Source organism: Hemibagrus wyckioides, linkage group LG29 (assembly GCF_019097595.1).
Source record: "Hemibagrus wyckioides isolate EC202008001 linkage group LG29, SWU_Hwy_1.0, whole genome shotgun sequence".
NCBI lineage: Eukaryota > Metazoa > Chordata > Actinopteri > Siluriformes > Bagridae > Hemibagrus > Hemibagrus wyckioides.
Window position 1 is genome coordinate 8,067,158 of NC_080738.1, and position 17,349 is coordinate 8,084,506.

The 17,349-nt window shown below is 39.1% G+C and overlaps 1 protein-coding gene across 2 annotated transcripts; it reads right to left on the reverse strand.

Moving 5' to 3' along the window:
• Window positions 1-227: 227 nt before the first annotated feature.
• Window positions 228-17,349, reverse strand: LOC131349383 (transmembrane anterior posterior transformation protein 1 homolog). 2 transcript variants are annotated; one of them, XM_058385014.1, is made up of 14 exons: window positions 17,121-17,349; window positions 13,274-13,404; window positions 12,529-12,647; window positions 7,576-7,738; window positions 7,219-7,354; window positions 6,557-6,654; window positions 6,384-6,453; window positions 6,111-6,191; window positions 5,848-5,957; window positions 2,985-3,044; window positions 2,807-2,875; window positions 2,521-2,597; window positions 2,241-2,407; window positions 228-1,828 (listed from the first exon to the last, which is right to left on the reverse strand). In XM_058385014.1, the coding sequence occupies exons 1-14, from the start codon at window positions 17,305-17,307 to the stop codon at window positions 1,596-1,598; spliced, it is 1,701 nt and encodes a 566-aa protein (XP_058240997.1). In that variant the 5' UTR covers window positions 17,308-17,349; the 3' UTR covers window positions 228-1,595. The 2 variants fall into 2 exon arrangements, with proteins under 2 accessions (XP_058240997.1, XP_058240998.1); XM_058385015.1 differs by having other exon boundaries at window positions 13,274-13,411; window positions 17,121-17,261.

Below are 17,349 nucleotides of genomic sequence, written 5' to 3' on the forward strand. Positions count from 1 at the left end.
CAAACACAGCAACTCAATGCACAGAAAATGATCCAAATATCTCAGATGCTTGAAGAATAAAAGAAAACAAGGAGAGATCGTTTATCCAGGGGACTTAGAGAGAATCTACTTTTTATTACATACATGAAATCTCTTTCTAATTGAACTTGTGTACGCTTTTAACTGCCGAGTAACTCACCGGATTTCGTCTATAGTGTTTTATTCGGTGTCTGATTTGACTGTATATTAAAAAACAATTGGAAAAAAAAAAAAAAAAAAAACCCTACACATGTTTAATGTCTATGAAGCAAACGAATGTGCAATTCACAAGCATGGAAGTGTAACGTGATATTCACAAGATGTTAGTCTTAAATAAAGACTGGCAGAAAAAATATTTAAAAAAATACCTGAAGCACTGAAATGAAGACATTTTTAGCCTTGGTTGTATTTAAAAAATAAAATAAAATAAAAAATAAAAGCAGCACAACAATACAGCCGATGTATTTCTACTCTGGATACACTGCAGCAAATTGTGCTTAATTTCAGTGGTGCGAACTGATGCTTCAGAAAATGTATTAAATAAAAATAAAAACCATGAAAAAACGAGATATTTCAGTCTAATGCTGGTTTTCTGGATCCAGATGTAGAAAGCTGAGCTGCTGTACTCTTTATCAGTAACACTTTACAGTAAGGTTCCTGAAATGGACATTTAATGTATCAGTGATGAACTTTATCATTTATATTTCTATAAAATGTCTAATATTTGCATTAATTGATGTTTCAGATATTCAACCTGCATTACTCAAACATTTAAACCCATCAAAGTTGAGTTATGGATCATGATGCTATTTAATTTTTTTGCTGAATTTTGTTTAATTATTTTTTATTCATGAACTAAATAAACCAATTAAGTCAATGCAGGGGGTGTTTTGTTTATAACATGTTTATAAATGTTTATTAACACATCTTTTAAATTGCCTTGTTGCCTTTGTTTACTTTGTTGGATGGTTTGTTAATGCTGATTTAAAAAAAAAATATGTTAATGCATAGCTACATGCTAGTGAAGGGAACCTTTACATAAAGTCTTACTTTATACACTACTCATCTGTCATTTCTGCACAAGTATAAATCAATAGGTTCAAAATCACTGAGAAAAAAAATAAATGAGAAAGAAACATGTGCAAAACTTCAGAGCTGTAAGAAAATGCAACTGAGCATGACAAAAAAAAAAAAGCCACATATTAACGACCTAAAGTTTTTCCTCGTGACTGACCTCATATAAACATTGGTCTTTTGTTTAGATGTTGACCGAAGTGATCCGTCACTCTTTCTGTCTTTTGGGATAGGGGAAGGTCAAGGTCTGTTCCTGGTGATGTAAAGGAGTAAATATGGACCTTTGGAAAGGGCGGAATTATCCGTGAGTCCAGTAGAGGTGGAGCAGGTAATGATGAATGTGTTTCAGTTCGAAACTTAAATAAATTAGGTGCACTTCTTAATAAATATCCTGCTCTCTATTTCGACCTCTGATCCTTTGAACAGAGGGTAAAAGGTCATAAGCTCAAGCCAGTAGACACCTTCTAGCTCTCGTCATTCTCTACAGTCCATTGTGTAGAGTATCAGTCGATTCGGTTCCCGCAGATGGTGAAACGGTCGATCTCCAGCAGGTCTTTCTTAGGAGCTCTGTGGATGAGTTCTGTCCCGTCCTGTGTGATGATCTTCTCCTCCGATTCGTCCGGCGTCGTGAGGAACTGATCCGATTCGCTGGTTGGGAGATTAGGCACCGGGCTCTCCATCTGGTGGACGGGTTGATTTATAACTGACGGAGAAACGCCCTCTTCCACTGGCTCGCCTGAGGAGAAGGAAACTATGAGAATCACATGGCTTCTAGATTTAATGGATATGAGTTCAGACATTAATACAGAAATTCACTGCACTCTTTTTGACTCAGATTTCTAAACCCTGAGATACTTCGCATTAGCTACAATTCATTCATCAAAAATATTCTCATTCAGAACTCTTGAGGCATGTGCTTTCAGTACTGGAATCATTTAAAATGTCACGATAAATAATCTTAAGCCTAAGAAACTATTAGGATCAATGAATATGGATGATTATGCAAACTGAATTATATTCAGATGTTTTAAAAACCATGTACTGGGTGATGTATATAATGACTCATAAAATATTACAGAAACATTTAGTTATATTACATCACATGGATAAATTAGTGTGTGTGTGTATAAAGTGTGTGTGTGTATTACTTGTTGGCTCTCGTGTGCGTTTTGCATGATGAGCTCTGCTGGATGCTCGGCTGGGAGCGGCGGAGGGGGGAGACTGGAACAGCTTCTCCTCCATGTTCGCTTCTTTCACGTACACACACGACTTTCCCAGCAACACGATGCTATTCAGCACCTTTAGCGTGATCATTCTGCACCAACACACACACACACACTTAAAAATATTAATACACAAATCGCTGGTGGCTACAACAATCTAACACACACCAAATCAGACAGACAGACATGAGAAAGGAAAACTTACCCGAGATAAAAAAGTATCACACACACGAGGGAGAGGGCACCCTGAATTTTCACTGAGCTCGTCACCACCCGGATGAGCTTATGAAGAAAAACACTGAGTGTTTATAGCCGTGTCATAACTGTGTTATTAGCATAAAAGGTCAGAGATTCTCTAGTGCTCAGTGTGAAACAGTTGTTGAATAAAATGAGTGAAATAGATATGGGACATTTTTATTAAATCATAAACGCGGGCAATGAATACGGTGAATATTTTTAAAAAGGTTAACGCGACACTGAGAATACGTTACCAGTAGAGCTAGAGGAAGAGGGATGAAGCCCATTCTCCTTGATACACTGTCACTATAGTCAGTATAGGCCTAAAAACACACCAACAAATATAATCAGTATAACAAAGCATGTAGAGCGCAGTGTAACACAAAACAGCCCCGAAATCCATCATCTTACATCACATCATTACTGACTTACATTTTTCTGTCTACTGCTGGCCAGATCAAAAGCCAAGCTTGCTCTGTATTCACCATACACCTGCAAACACACGTGAAACACACCTGGATAAAGAGGCAGTACGACTGGAATGAGGAAGCTTTCACTTCTGTGAACAACAATAAGTACACACTTTTTCTACTTGTAGGATGGAAGTTGACATCATTTCATAAAACGTGTACCTAAAGCTCACTGTTAGCAGAACACATGAGTAGCGGAACATTTTACGCTGACATGCTGCCCATCATCACCGAACTGTAATGAAAGAAACAAGCTCAGTTTCTTAGCATTATAATTTTAGATGTGTGTATGACTTCAGACACGGCAGAGCAGTGTGCATGTGCGGTACACAGGCGGTTGCTGTGCTACATGTCTGGTGTAGATTTTACTAGTCTTATGTGAATATGTGGAGTTGTAGGGCTGTGTTCAGTACTGTGTTTATTTTTTATTCTTAAGATTCAGAGCATGAATATACAGTAAGTGTTAAATGTTCACACTGAGATGAACACCAATTTAGTCATTATTAAAATGTTCAACATTGGGGTCATATTGTAGGTGTCACAATCCAGTCTGTATTATATTTCTACCAGTTTAACAGAATCTGAATAAGAAGAGTAAGAAGAGTTATTAGAGGAGTTGACTGAGAGAATCTGTGCTGATGTGAGAGACATGCTGAGTGTTAGCTTTAGCGTTCGCTCTTGAATGAATGATCACCAGAACTGAATTTGACACAGAATGGTTTGAAGGGTTAATGTCAAGGCACATTATGTAACCAAGCTTTATTTAGATCAGAACACACACATACACACTCTTTATACAATCCCTGTAATCAGTGAAGGTTATTCCTTTCTCTTTGTGAAGGGAGGGATGAAGGGAGAGGTAAAGAGTAAAATAAAATAAGAGAGTTAGAGAATGAATAGAAGACGAGGTGTGTGTGTGTGTGTGTGGTGTGACACTAATCTTCGGACTAAACTAAACTAAGCCACTCTAAGACAGAGCAGATCTCTGGCTCTAATCCCTAGCAGTAACCACAGCTCCCTCCCTTTTTCTCTCCTTGTATCTCTCTCTGCTTCACTCTGCTTGCTATAAAGAATAAATACATCAATAAATTTATTTTAAAAACTTGGTGATGGTGTAAAATCTGCACCAACTACAGGACAATATTCAGAGCCTTCATGCTCACGCTTCACTGTAAAGTTAGAAAAGAAGCATTAAGGGATGTAATGTAAGGTAGAAGGGAGCGATGTGTGTGAAAGATGATTTGGGGTTAATGGAACTATCGGCTCATCTGAAGAGACTGAGAGAGCTGTTTCACTTTCCAAACCTAACCCCCTCCTGGGAGACCGGTCTCACTGTTTTTTTAAGGATCTTCAGTGTGGTTTTTCTTCCCTTTTCACGTGTACTAAGAAAGAGTGCTGTTGGCTCAGGCTAGTTTAATCAGGTCAGCTGATAATGTTCCCTATTTAAGTGTTTCTTTCTACTATTATTAATGTACACTTTGCTTACAGATATTTGATGTGTTGGGGAACCCAAGGTACACTTGCAGGAGGAGACATATCCCTGCCACTGCCCCATCCCCAGAAGACCGTCTGGGGTTAAAGGAGCAAAACATTTCTGAGCAGTGAACAAACCTGCAGCTAACCTATTGTCACTGAAGGAAGAGCAACAAGCAGAAATGACATAAGAGGTCAACTTCTACCTGTGTAATGAATGTAACATTTACTTATATCACAGAAGTGTTATATTTCTCAAAACTGATTAAGAAAAATAAGTGATAAATAAGTGTCATTCTCACAGCAGCCAGGACTTCACTATGATCAATTTGAGATTTCTCAGCCCATTACTCCCAGACCTCTAGAGAACCTTTACTACTTTTTTATACTACAGGAAAGCAGAGTTTAGTGTAGTCTGATGATCATTCACACACACACACACACACACACACACACACACAAACAGGTTACAATTGTCCTGTGCAGATGTCACATACAGTTTCAGTTAGTCATGGCGTATGAGCAGAAGCTTGATGCCACTCCTAGCATGTTCATCATTTTATTCTATATACAGTTCCTTTAACACACAGAGGAACATGACATTGCCGACCAGAACTGAACAAAACAAGAAGCTATTCTTGGCTACTGTGGAAAAACAGAGCTGCACACTCTCATGCTAGTTAGTTTCTTTGGGGCTCAGTGTGACACCTGGACTATTGGACAGTGAACTATTTTATATGTTTCTCCTGTTTTTCTCATTTTCACTGAATGAAATGTTCAGTATGAACAGAACTAGTCTGCACTGTTTACTGCATACCTGAACAGAACACTGAACACAAGACTGAACCTGTGCAGTGAATATCCTTCTTAGTTACTTTATAAATATAGAAGCAGCAGCCTTTACTTATAGAATCATATTAATTATATAGAATATATAAAGTATCACAGACAATTGCTGTTTACATCTGGAGGTTCTTTTTCTATTATTTACTAAATCACTGAACCTTTAGCATTTGAACAATCTATAAAATCTATAAAACTCCAGCACAAAGTCAATGCTGCATGAACATTAACTACATTATGGAAGGCAAAGTCTGTCCTTTAGTGTTTGATGTAGGGTCAGTTGTCCCGGGTTGTCTTTAGACTTTAATGCGTCTCTGTTTATTGCTTTGTGTATGCTAATTTGATGTAAATGTGAAATATTCGTCTTCTTCTGCAGTTATACACACAGTGAACTGAGCTCTTGTAGGGCTGATGAAAACCGAGCACCATACTGTGATACGACAAACAAGATCCTGTTCTAAACTTCAGAATCATATCTGACTCTTCAGCTTACCACAGGTTACACTCACATCTGCTGGGATGTCATTAAACTTGGTGATGAAGGCGTGTTTCACCACATCCACAGCCATCTCCGAAGCAATGACCATGAACACGTCAGGAAGCAGCACCCACAGATGATCTACAATCAGTGACCGAAACCAATTACTATCATGTCAGAGCCATTACAGATCCTAATTAATAACTGTAATCAGTATTGCATCATAACATTTCTACATAAGGGAACCAGTATAGAAAAATAATTATGGGTATTAATTACTTATACTATGAGTACCTGGGTTCCAGGAGAACTGCTCCATATTTCTAAGACATACAATTAATAAGAGCACGTAGTTTGTGAATCTTTCTTTGATATCTGAAATAACACAAACACAAAGAAAGGACAGTTTTATACACTCCATCACACATCTACAATTCATGATTGTTAGTCTTTAGTAACCCCACACCCAAGAAAAGTTTATTAAATGGAAAGAAACCCCATAGTTTATATCAGTAGGTGTTGAGCTAGGAGTGAGGTAGCCCACATGTCTACTTTTACATTACTCACCACTGTTGGACATCTGAAAGAGGTTATTCTTCTCAAACTTCTTAAACACGCTCCCCTTGATCTCAACAAACTGCAGTGACACACAACGAGACAGATGGAAATGTGTAACACTGGACAAAACACCTTTTATGAATAAGAAAGCATTAAAAAATAGTCGAAACGTGTGTACTCACATTGTTGGACATCATAATGGTCAGCAGAGACTTGTTGTGGGAGTTGAATGCCACGTTTAGGGTGGTGGCCTGGACCATGATCAGAATGGCATGAAGAACTGAAGCTCAGGTTAAGGAATACACTGATATACACACACAGCATTTCCTTCCACTTCCCATTTATTTAGGCTCATGTATTACGCTTAGCATTCTGTACATGACCACAGACTTAAAGCACTAGGCTGTGTTTAGATCAAATAAATCTGAAACTGCCTCTTTACAAGCATGTAAGGAAATTTCTACAGATGACACCAACTGCATGTCTTACATATTCCACGAATACCAGACTACTAATGGTCCAAAAAAACTAAATTCACTTTAGTAGCATTCAGTTGTTGGGGATCGAAGCTTTCCTTTAAACCGATAGATATCGGATAGTTACTAATGACATAATGCCAAGTCAACTGACTCTTTAACCCTCATCAGCCCAGTGTGCACAGAAATACAACTTCAATGTGCATTATCATCATTTAGCTTAGAATTATTTGCTATTGAAAACAAGTTACTGTGTAAAATATATGATGGAGAGATTGCCTGCATGATTTTAGCCTGTAAATGGAGAACCAGAACAACAAAACATTTATACTGCACAAGCCGTAATGTGTGAAATGAACAAAGGATACAGACATAAAGCACAGCCATGAAGAAGTGTGGTATTACACCTATGTGAGCTCTCTTTCTCTCTTTGGGCTCCGTAGCTGTCCAGTAGAGAGCGTCCAGAATGTCCTGGCCAAAGGAGGAAAACAATCGGTCGGCCACCTGAAAGACACCGAGACAGAACAAGTCTAGAACAAAAAAGTAAAGAACATGGACAAACACAAATGTTATTAAACTGAGATCTTGATTCTCTAAATCAAAAGCAATTAGATTCAGAAGCAGCACTGTATCTGTATTAGCTGTGACTAATTGAGTTCCAAGGACTACACTGAAGAAGTGTGGATAAAGGTGTTCCAGGCTGATCTGTGAGTAGTGCTTGTTACCTCCAGCATGTTGTAGATGATGTAGAGTTTGATGACTGACTGCCCCCTGATCAGATGGTACATCATGGAGTAGTCCACGTAGTGCATCATGGAGTAACACAGCACCATGATGAAGCCTTTCAGCACATCACACACCTGAGCAGGCTGAAGGAGACGAGAGCCACTACACACACACACACACATGCACACATATACACACACTATATGATTTAGGTGTTCTTAAGCTTTTATATATAACAACAAAACATATTTTCACCATTACCTTTACAATAAATCAGGCATTTAAAGGCAATAGGTTACGCAACATCTAACATACGCAACCTGTTAGTTATACAAGACGGTTATGGAAGACCAACAGACTAAACTGGACATGCATCATGCAGCACACTGTAATAAGTACTGCTGCCTAGGGGTAGGCAATAATACAGCATGGTTAACAGATACTTTTAAATCACATCATCATATTTTTCTATGTTCTATGCACATCTGTAACAATTTCAGCAGGATTTTAAGATAGTAACTTGTTACACTGCTTGAGATCATCATAATTAACTTTTAGCTTAATTCCTAAAACTCTGTGCAATAACATTCACAGTTCTCCATGTCACAAGATCTTCTAATAATAGACTTTAAGAGAAAAGGGCACATAAACAGAAAGAACATTCTAAGTGAGCTTTAGATAAGGATAATTATTTACTGTATAAACTCATCATATAAATTGCAAGCTATTTGTATGGTCACTCTCTTCTACAATCATGGCGGAATGCTGCCACCTACCGGCTGAACACGAGAATTTTAAATGACTGCATTTTGCATTCAGAGGATTATGTGAATGTTTAAAACGTGAAGCCCTAAGTAAAAACAAAACAAAACAAACAAACAAAAAAGCACATGATCACCAAATTGGACAGCTAGAGCAGCTGCAGTGTGCTTGCTTGCCTGCATGCATGTGTGAGTGCACTTGGAGTATATGAGTGTGTGTGCTGAGTGAACAGAAAGCTGCTGCATTCATTCCAGCACTCCTGCATACCTTCTTTTTCTGCAGTAGGGGCATATACTTGCCCTGCAGGCAGAGAGATAAATAATGAGCAGCCTCTTCAACCGTAAAACACTTTAGATGGATTCAGTGTGTGAGGGGCTGTGTGTACAGGTGTCTATCCATTACAACGCCTAAAGCAATATTTTAGAGAAATCATGTGGTGAGGATGCGCATGACGACTACATCTAATGTATAGGAATGGACATTTCTTTTTGTTCTTGCTAGACACTGAAGATATCTGGGTTTGAGCTTAAAAGATGAAGATCAGAATGTCAGCTTTTATTTCTTGATATTTGCATCTAGATGTTTTAGATGAGCAAAATTTTTTATAGGCAAAGGATTTCTTTATTTAAATCTAGCCTTCTATTTTTGCTTAAGTAATGTTACAATAAATGTTATCACTTTTATGTATACAGTTGTAGAGTGTGTTTTACTATCAAAATGTGCTGTTTATTTGATCTCAGTACCAAGGTCATTGTGGAGAGGTGTAAATTGTTTACCCAGCAGGGGGCTCTCACACCCCTCATGTTTCCCATTGTCCTGATCACCAGCAGCTAAACACAGTCATAATACTCTACATACAGAAACCCAACAGCGTCCTGACTAATCTTAAAACTGGAAACTTGTGGTCCATGATGTCTTGTTCCATTGAGGTATAAATATGAGGCGACACAGAAACTAAATTCCTATATTCATGGACACTTGGTATGATGGACTTCATGAAGCTTTCAAAAGAAAATCTGTTTGCTTCAGCCAAAAAGCTTCATCTAGGTCATGTGATGTAAGCTGAAGAGGAGAGTCCATGAGAGAGGACCTTGGAAACTGGAGGCTCTGGAGAGATTCTGTACCAAGGAGTGATGTCAAATTCCTTGTTCTACATTCTCACCCTAGAAGGGCCACAAAGTACTACATGTAGTGGTACAAATAAGTGAGACACACTGTTTTCTCTAAAAATACCTCTCATGTCTGTATTAATACATTAATGAAAAGCCTACATTTAACTCATTTTTGGTGCGAGATTCAAATAAATCAAGCACACAATGGAGGAAATGTGTGCCTACCATTTTGTAAAGTCATGTTGTCCACGGATCAGAGGGAATTGTTCAATGTGAACGCAAACACAGAGCGTGTCTCTCTTATTAGTTATTATTCTGCAACGATTGCATCTTTGACACACATTCTATTTCTTAATAAATATTTTAGTACAGTTGATAGCAGGGTACAAACACAGTGCAAACACAAATAATCAGAATTAATCTTTAAACCTCTGAACAGAAGTGAACAAAAATTAATTCAAATCAATTTCATTCGGATGATAAAGCCCTTTCCAACCAACAGCATGCAGTTTCCACATCATATCTAAAGGATCAGACTTCACAATACAGTATTTCCTATAAACTGTTATTTTCCTTTTCACACACACACATACACTATATTGCCAAAAGTATTCGCTCACCTGCCTTGACTCGCATATGAACTTAAGTGACATCCCATTCCTAATCCATAGGGTTCAATATGACCTCGGTCCACCCTTTGCAGCTATAACAGCTTCAACTCTTCTGGGAAGGCTGTCCACAAGGTTTAGGAGTGTGTTTATGGGAATTTTTGACCATTCTTCCAGAAGCGCATTTGTGAGGTCACACACTGATGTTGGACGAGAAGGCCTGGCTCTCAGTCTCCGCTCTAATGCAGTCCACTCTGTGCAGGCCAGTCAAGTTCATCCACACCAGACTCTGTCATCCATGTCTTTATGGACCTTGCTTTGGTCACTGGTGCACAGTCATGTTGGAAGAGGAAGGGGCCAGCTCCAAACTGTTCCCACAAAGTTGGGAGCATGGAATTGTCCAAAATGTCTTGGTATGCTGAAGCATTCAGAGTTCCTTTCACTGGAACTAAGGGGTCAAGCCCAGCTCCTGAAAAACAACCCCACACCATAATCCCCCCTCCACCAAACTTTACACTTGGCACAATGCAGTCAGACAAGTACCGTTCTCCTGGCAGCCGCCAAACCCAGACTCGTCCATCAGATTGCCAGATGGAGAAGCGCGATTCGTCACTCCAGAGAACGCGTCTCCACTGCTCTAGAGTCCAGTGGCGGCGTGCTTTACACCACTGCATCCGACGCTTTGCATTGCACTTGGTGATGTATGGCTTGGATGCAGCTGCTCGGCCATGGAAACCCATTCCATGAAGCTCTCTGCGCACTGTTCTTGAGCTAATCTGAAGGCCACATGAAGTTTGGAGGTCTGTAGCGATTGACTCTGCAGAAAGTTGGCGACCTCTTCGCACTATGCGCCTCAGCATCCGCTGACCCCGCTCCGTCAGTTTACGTGGCCTACCACTTCGTGGCTGAGTTGCTGTCGTTCCCAAACACTTCCACGTTCTTATAATACAGCTGACAGTTGACTGTGGAATATTTAGGAGCGAGGAAATTTCACGACTGGATTTGTTGCACAGGTGGCATCCTATCACAGTTCCACGCTGGAATTCACTGAGCTCCTGAGAGCGACCCATTCTTTCACAAATGTTTGTAAAAACAGTCTGCATGCCTAGGTGCTTGATTTTATACACCTGTGGCCATGGAAGTGATTGGAACACCTGATTCTGATCAGGATGGGTGAGCGAATACTTTTGGCAATATAGTATATATATATATATTATAAATGAATTATAGAAAAATAAGTATCTTGTTATATGAACCAATAATGAAACAGTTATTATTAATTTGCAGAAGATTATTTGCTGTGCGAGATTTTATTTTCTACGGCATTGATGTGGCATCACTATGATTCAAATGTCCAATAAATGTGTTTTACACCGAACAGGTCATAACATTATAACCACCTGCCTAATATTGTGTTGGTCCCCCTTTTGCTGCCAAAACAGCCCTGACCCGTCCTGCACTGTGTATTCAGACCCCTTTCTATCAGAACCAGCATTAACTTCTTCAGCAATTTGAGCAACAGTAGCTCGTCTGTTGGATCGGATCACACGGGCCAGCCTTCTCTCCCCACATGCATCAATGAACCTCGACTGCCCATGACCCTGTCGCCGGTTCACCACTGTTCCTTCCTTGGACCACTTTTGATAGATACTGACCACTGATCACTACGGTTTTGGAGATGCTCTAATCCAGTGGTCCAGCCATCACAATTTGGCCCTTCATCAAACTCACTCAAATCCTTACACTTCTCCATTTTTCCTGCTTTTAACACATCAACTTTGAGGACAAAATGTTCACTTGCTGCCTAATATATCCCACCCACTAACAGGTGCCATGATGAGGAGATCATCAGTCTTATTCACTTCACCTCTCACTGCTTATAATGATATGCCTGATTGGTGTACATGAAAATATCACCTCCAGAATATAAATCAAAGCCTAAAATATACCAACACCTAAATGTAGTATGAAGTATTTACTTCATGAAATGTCATTTCTGACTAAATGAAGCTCTTTAAGCTCTCACACTTTTTCAAAACCCTATACATAATTTATAAACATCAAATTTAAAATTTCTAAGCCAGTTTTGTTAAAACTGAAAAAGCAATAATAATAATTGAAATGCTTGCACAATCTTGTTTTTACTTTCAGTAAGAAAATCCAGTAGGTGGAATTTTGATAACATTTTCATAAAAGAAAAACAGTTAATGGTATTGGAATGAAACGTTGATGTTTCCATTACTGTATGATCTGAATACTACAAGCGGTGTATTTATACACATTAAAATAATCTCTCTTTTCTTTTACCAGATCAGATTAATGAACTTTTTAAAAAATATCGCAGTGTCATCAAAATTAAAATGGTTCTATAACATCTGATTACGCAGTGTTTGAGTAATTATTAATGCCAAAAATGTACAGGGAGTTAAGGAAGCATTTGATCACCTTCAAGAATGTGTGTATGTGTTACCTGAGTCCACAGCATGGCAGTGTTAGCAGTCTGATGAGTGCCAGCAGCACTCTGAGGGGTAACAGTGTGAACACGTAGAGAAATGCATCCAGACACAGGAAGAAGCCAAAGATCATCAGCTATAGGGTAGAGAAAAGAGATAGAAATAGAAATAGCCTTTATGTGTCACATATACATCACAGCACAGTGAAATTCTTTCTTCGCATATCCCATCCTTGGAGGTTGGGGTCAGAGCACAGGGTCAGCCATGATACATTGCCCCTGGAGCAGAGAGGGTTAAGGGCCTTGCTCAAGGGCCCAGCAGTGGCAACTTGGCAGTGCTGAGGCTTGAATCCCCGATCTTCCGGTCAACAACCCAGAGCCTTAACCACTTGAGCCACCACCGCCCAGTGATGAGTGATATTCGTTGCAATCATATAAAAGAAAACATTTAATTCCACTGCCTACATGCACAAGATGGTTCTTGTTTGTGAATACAAACAGTTCATTTTAGTTCAAACATCTAAAACTGAAGCGTGATGATGTTTGACATATCCGAGCTGACAAATATACAAATTTCTCACCAATCCCTGACACAGTGCTCACTGTCATTACCATTACAAGATGACTCACAGCAGCTTAGGAACAACACACGAGGTCATTCACACACACTTTCATTTTAAATGGTACGTCCCCATGTTGAGCCATGTTGTTTCATCATGTGGTGTGCAGTGTTTATTAGTGTAGTATCTGCAAGCTGCCTTACCTTCTCCAGCTCTTTGGGGATGCGCAGGCAGGTATAGACTCTCTCTCTCCTTTCAGTGTATTTGGCCTCATTGTGTTCCAGAAAATATCCTCTCGTCAGTTCAGCTCTGACAAACCTCAGCAGAGACAGGTCTGCGCTCTCACACACACACCCAGACACACACACAATTCTACTCATTATTTTGGACTATTATTAGAACTCCACTGTGTGTCTACTGAGGAATATTTGCAGTGAGGATGAAAGGAATTCTAGCAGAAATTGTGACTAGGGATGTCCCAAATCAGATACTGGCTTCAAATCCTGATTCTATATTACACAGGATTTGATGCTTTCTGACACTTCCCCATGGCATATTATATAGAAAGCAAACACACACACACGTATATAACTTATATATACGTATATATATATACGTATATAACTTATATATACGTATATATATATATACGTATATATATATATATATATATATATATATATATATATATATATATATATATATATATATATATATAAAAAACATACTGTATATATGTATATGTATGTACACATACATATAACGTACTGCATCTAGATAAATAATTCAAACTAGCAGATATCATTCCAGTCATAATGAAACCTGTTTTTATTTATGTACATTTCCAAAATGTAAGCCAATATTAAAGCCCAATTTTTATCTCTTAAGATCCTAGAATGTGTTCTAGCTTTCTAGCTAAACTCACATACAGGAAGCTCCAAGGGAAGCAGATGCATGAGACAAGATCTTTCAGTCAGGATTCAGGCCTCATCACGGTACTGACACACCACTAGTTCAAGCAGTAAATGACGTACTGGCCTCTTGTTGAGCTCATGGCACTATATATAGCTGAACTATAGCTGAACTTTATTCACCAGTATATTCATACTCATTTTACTCATATCAACAGATCAGTCACTGTATTCACATGCAATATATTTTCTCTCCACTCACATATTTTGTCTATTATTTTTCCTTGTACAGCCTTCTATTTTGTTGTACATCAAATTGCTTGTATTTTCGTATTATTCTAGTTTGTGCTTTATCTTATTTTATTTTTAAATACTATTTGAGTCTTGATATTAACTCAGTTTTGTTTTATACGTTGCAGGTCGTAAAAAGCACTTCACTACATATCAGAGTGTGTATGATGAAACTCCCCTGGTTTATCTGACCAACCATTATAAGCTGGCAGATGTTTATGGTGACTTGTTAGTGTATAGAATTGTTTGGTGTTTCACAATGCTCTATTCAATGACCACTGATTTATTCCCTTATAAATCCTAACTCTGGTACAGATATTCCTACATTCATTAGCTTTAACTACTATGCTGAGGACATGCTGACTGATGACCTCCTACTCCAGAAGTAAGCTTAATGATTAGGTAGTAAATTGTGAAATGGATCATGTGCAGCAGTCAAAAACCTTCAAACTAGTCTCAGTTTCAAAGCTTGTGTAAATATAATGATTGCTTTCATCTCAGAAACATGGTTTAAAAAGAAAAATCCCATTCATCCAATCTCAATAATACACTCTGGTGATTCACACTACTGGCTGCACAATTCACTGTGATTCTCAGAATACTGAACAAAACTTGAATGAGGAAAAATGCTGACTGAAAAGACACCATCACAATCATAGACACTGCAAAATACTGCGCATTTTCTGTCTGTAAACAAGTAAATAAATACAAACCTGCTGAAGAAATCAAAACGTAATATATTGTATACAAATTGTGTAACATCATATCTTAAAACTAATGACATAGGTTTATATATCCTCCCTAAACTCTGACTAAATAAACGTAGACTCTGACCAGGGGAAACGATCAATTAAAACATAATGAACTCTGTAGCTGCTCCAAAGCAGACTAAAATGCTCATAGACGATATTACACACTTCCATGATGCATGTTGCCCAAATGCATTGTTACAGCATTACTAGTTAATGGGTTTGCTACCTCTAGGTTAGCCTTGCTTTCTGGATTTTGGAAAAGTTTGATGATACACTATATTGCCAAAAGTTTTGGGACACCCCTCCCTCCAAATCAATGAATTCAGGTGTTGGACTCGGCCCCTTAGTTCCAGTGAAAGGAACTCTTAATGCTTCAGCTTCATACCAAGACAGTTTGGACAATTTCATGCTCCCAACATTGTGGGAACAGTTTGGGGATGACCGCTTCCTGTTCCAACATGACTATACACCAGTGCACAAAGCAAGGTCCATAAAGACAAGGATGAGTGAGTTTGGTGTGGAGGAACTTAACTGGCCTGCACAGAGTCCTGACCTCAACCTGATAGAACACCTTTGGGATGAATTAGAGTGGAGACTGCAAGCCAGACCTTCTCATCCAACATCAGTGCCTGACCTCACAAATGAATGGTCAAAAATTTCCATAAACACACTCCTAAACCTTGTGGAAAGCCTTACCAGAAGAGCTGAAGCTGTTATAGCTGTAAAGGACAGGACAACTCCATATTACATTCATGTGGATGTAAAGGCAGATGCCCCGGTTTTGTCCTGGCTCACAGTCTCCACTCTAATTCATCCCAAAGGTGTTCTATCAGGTTGGGGTCAGGACTCTGTGAAGTTCCTCCACACCAAACTCTCTCATCCATGTCTTTATGGACCTTGCTTTGGTCACTGGTGTGCAGTCATGTTGGAACAGGAAGCGGTCATCCCCAAACTGATCCCACAAAGTTGGGAGCATGAAATTGTCCAAAATGTCTTGGTATGAAGCTGAAGCATTAAGAGATCCTTTCACTGGAACTTAGGGGCCGAGCCGAACCCCTGAATTCAATGATTTGGAGGGGTGTCCCAATATTTTTGGCAATATAAGTGCATCACTGCTACTTTATCCACATTACACCGACTCGCAGTGAACATTCATCTTGTTTGTACAGTATGACTAATTGGTTCCTCGGACACTTTTTTGCTCCAATCCAAAAGTGCAGGCTGTTCAGAATCTAGAGTACCTTGACTATGACCTCGGCTGAGTCCACATTCAACAGGCCGATAAAAAAAAAAAAGTTAAATATAAGCAAAATGTCAACATGTGGGATATGTTAACATTACCACTGGTGTTTTTGTTACCTCTAGGTTAAGAGCTTTATTAGGTAGCTCATCGTGTAACTTGGTACCAGACCCATGTTTAGATGGTATCTGGAATCCTAACAGATTCCAGTAACAAGTGGCAATGCATTTTACTACAGAAGTGCAAGGAAAGTTTTGCAGGGCATTCTGGGAAATGTAGTTTTATACAGATTTGTAAAAAGCTTCAATTAAGGGGAAAAAAAAGAGTTTGAGAAGTCCATAACTCTGAGACCGTTTTAATGATGTTTGTTTATCACCTGAGCACGTGCACTGCTACAACATTCAGAGTAAACATTTTTACCACATGAACATCAGCCGTAAGAGAGGCAAAATTATACGGACAGAGATTTTTTTTAAAAAAAGAAAAGAAACTCAGAGCTACTTTGGTTTTCTAAGCATTTAAACCTCCATAAGAGTAGACACGTGCATTTTACATAAAATAACATATCTGCTGTTCGGTTTCTGTGCTAAGTAGCTTCTTAGCTAGCTTTGCTAGCTTGGTACCTGGCTGCAGGTTTGCACTGTAGCTGCTGCCATTAAACACAGCAGAAATAACAAGATAGCTTGAAGGTTTTCCTATATATCAATTGCTCCGATGCTTTTAAATGTCCTCTGAGATATAAGAGCGTGAAAGCAAGATTAGCCTCGCGCGCTGTTTGCAGAAGCGCACAGGTAGCAGGGATAAACACACACAGCTGTTAGCCACCTAAGCTAGCGTTTGACAGCTCGGCTCTTACCCGACACGCTGCGCTTATCCCGGTTTTTCGCATTTTTCTCATAAAACCCCAAAGTCTCCGTCAGCTCAGAAGCACCACTGTTTATTTCTGACTTAGCCGTAGGACGGAAAGCCAGTTTCTCCCTCTCCTTATCTTCATTTTCCGTCTCTTTTTCATCTCCAAGCCCCGCCGCTACCGAGTCCGCCATCTTGGCTCACTCACACCGAGAGCGGACGGTGACGTCTGACGT

Excerpts from the sequence above, each read along its gene's own strand:
- LOC131349383 (XM_058385014.1), bottom strand. The coding sequence starts at position 17,307 with ATGGCGGACTCGGTAGCGGCGGGGCTTGGAGATGAAAAAGAGACGGAA. Across the intron at positions 6,655-7,218 it reads CATGGCTGTGCTTTATGTCT|TTCTTCATGCCATTCTGATC; the intron begins GTATCCTTTGTT and ends CCTGAGCTTCAG. Across the intron at positions 3,045-5,847 it reads TTAATGACATCCCAGCAGAT|GTGTATGGTGAATACAGAGC; the intron begins GTGAGTGTAACC and ends GTGTGTTTGCAG.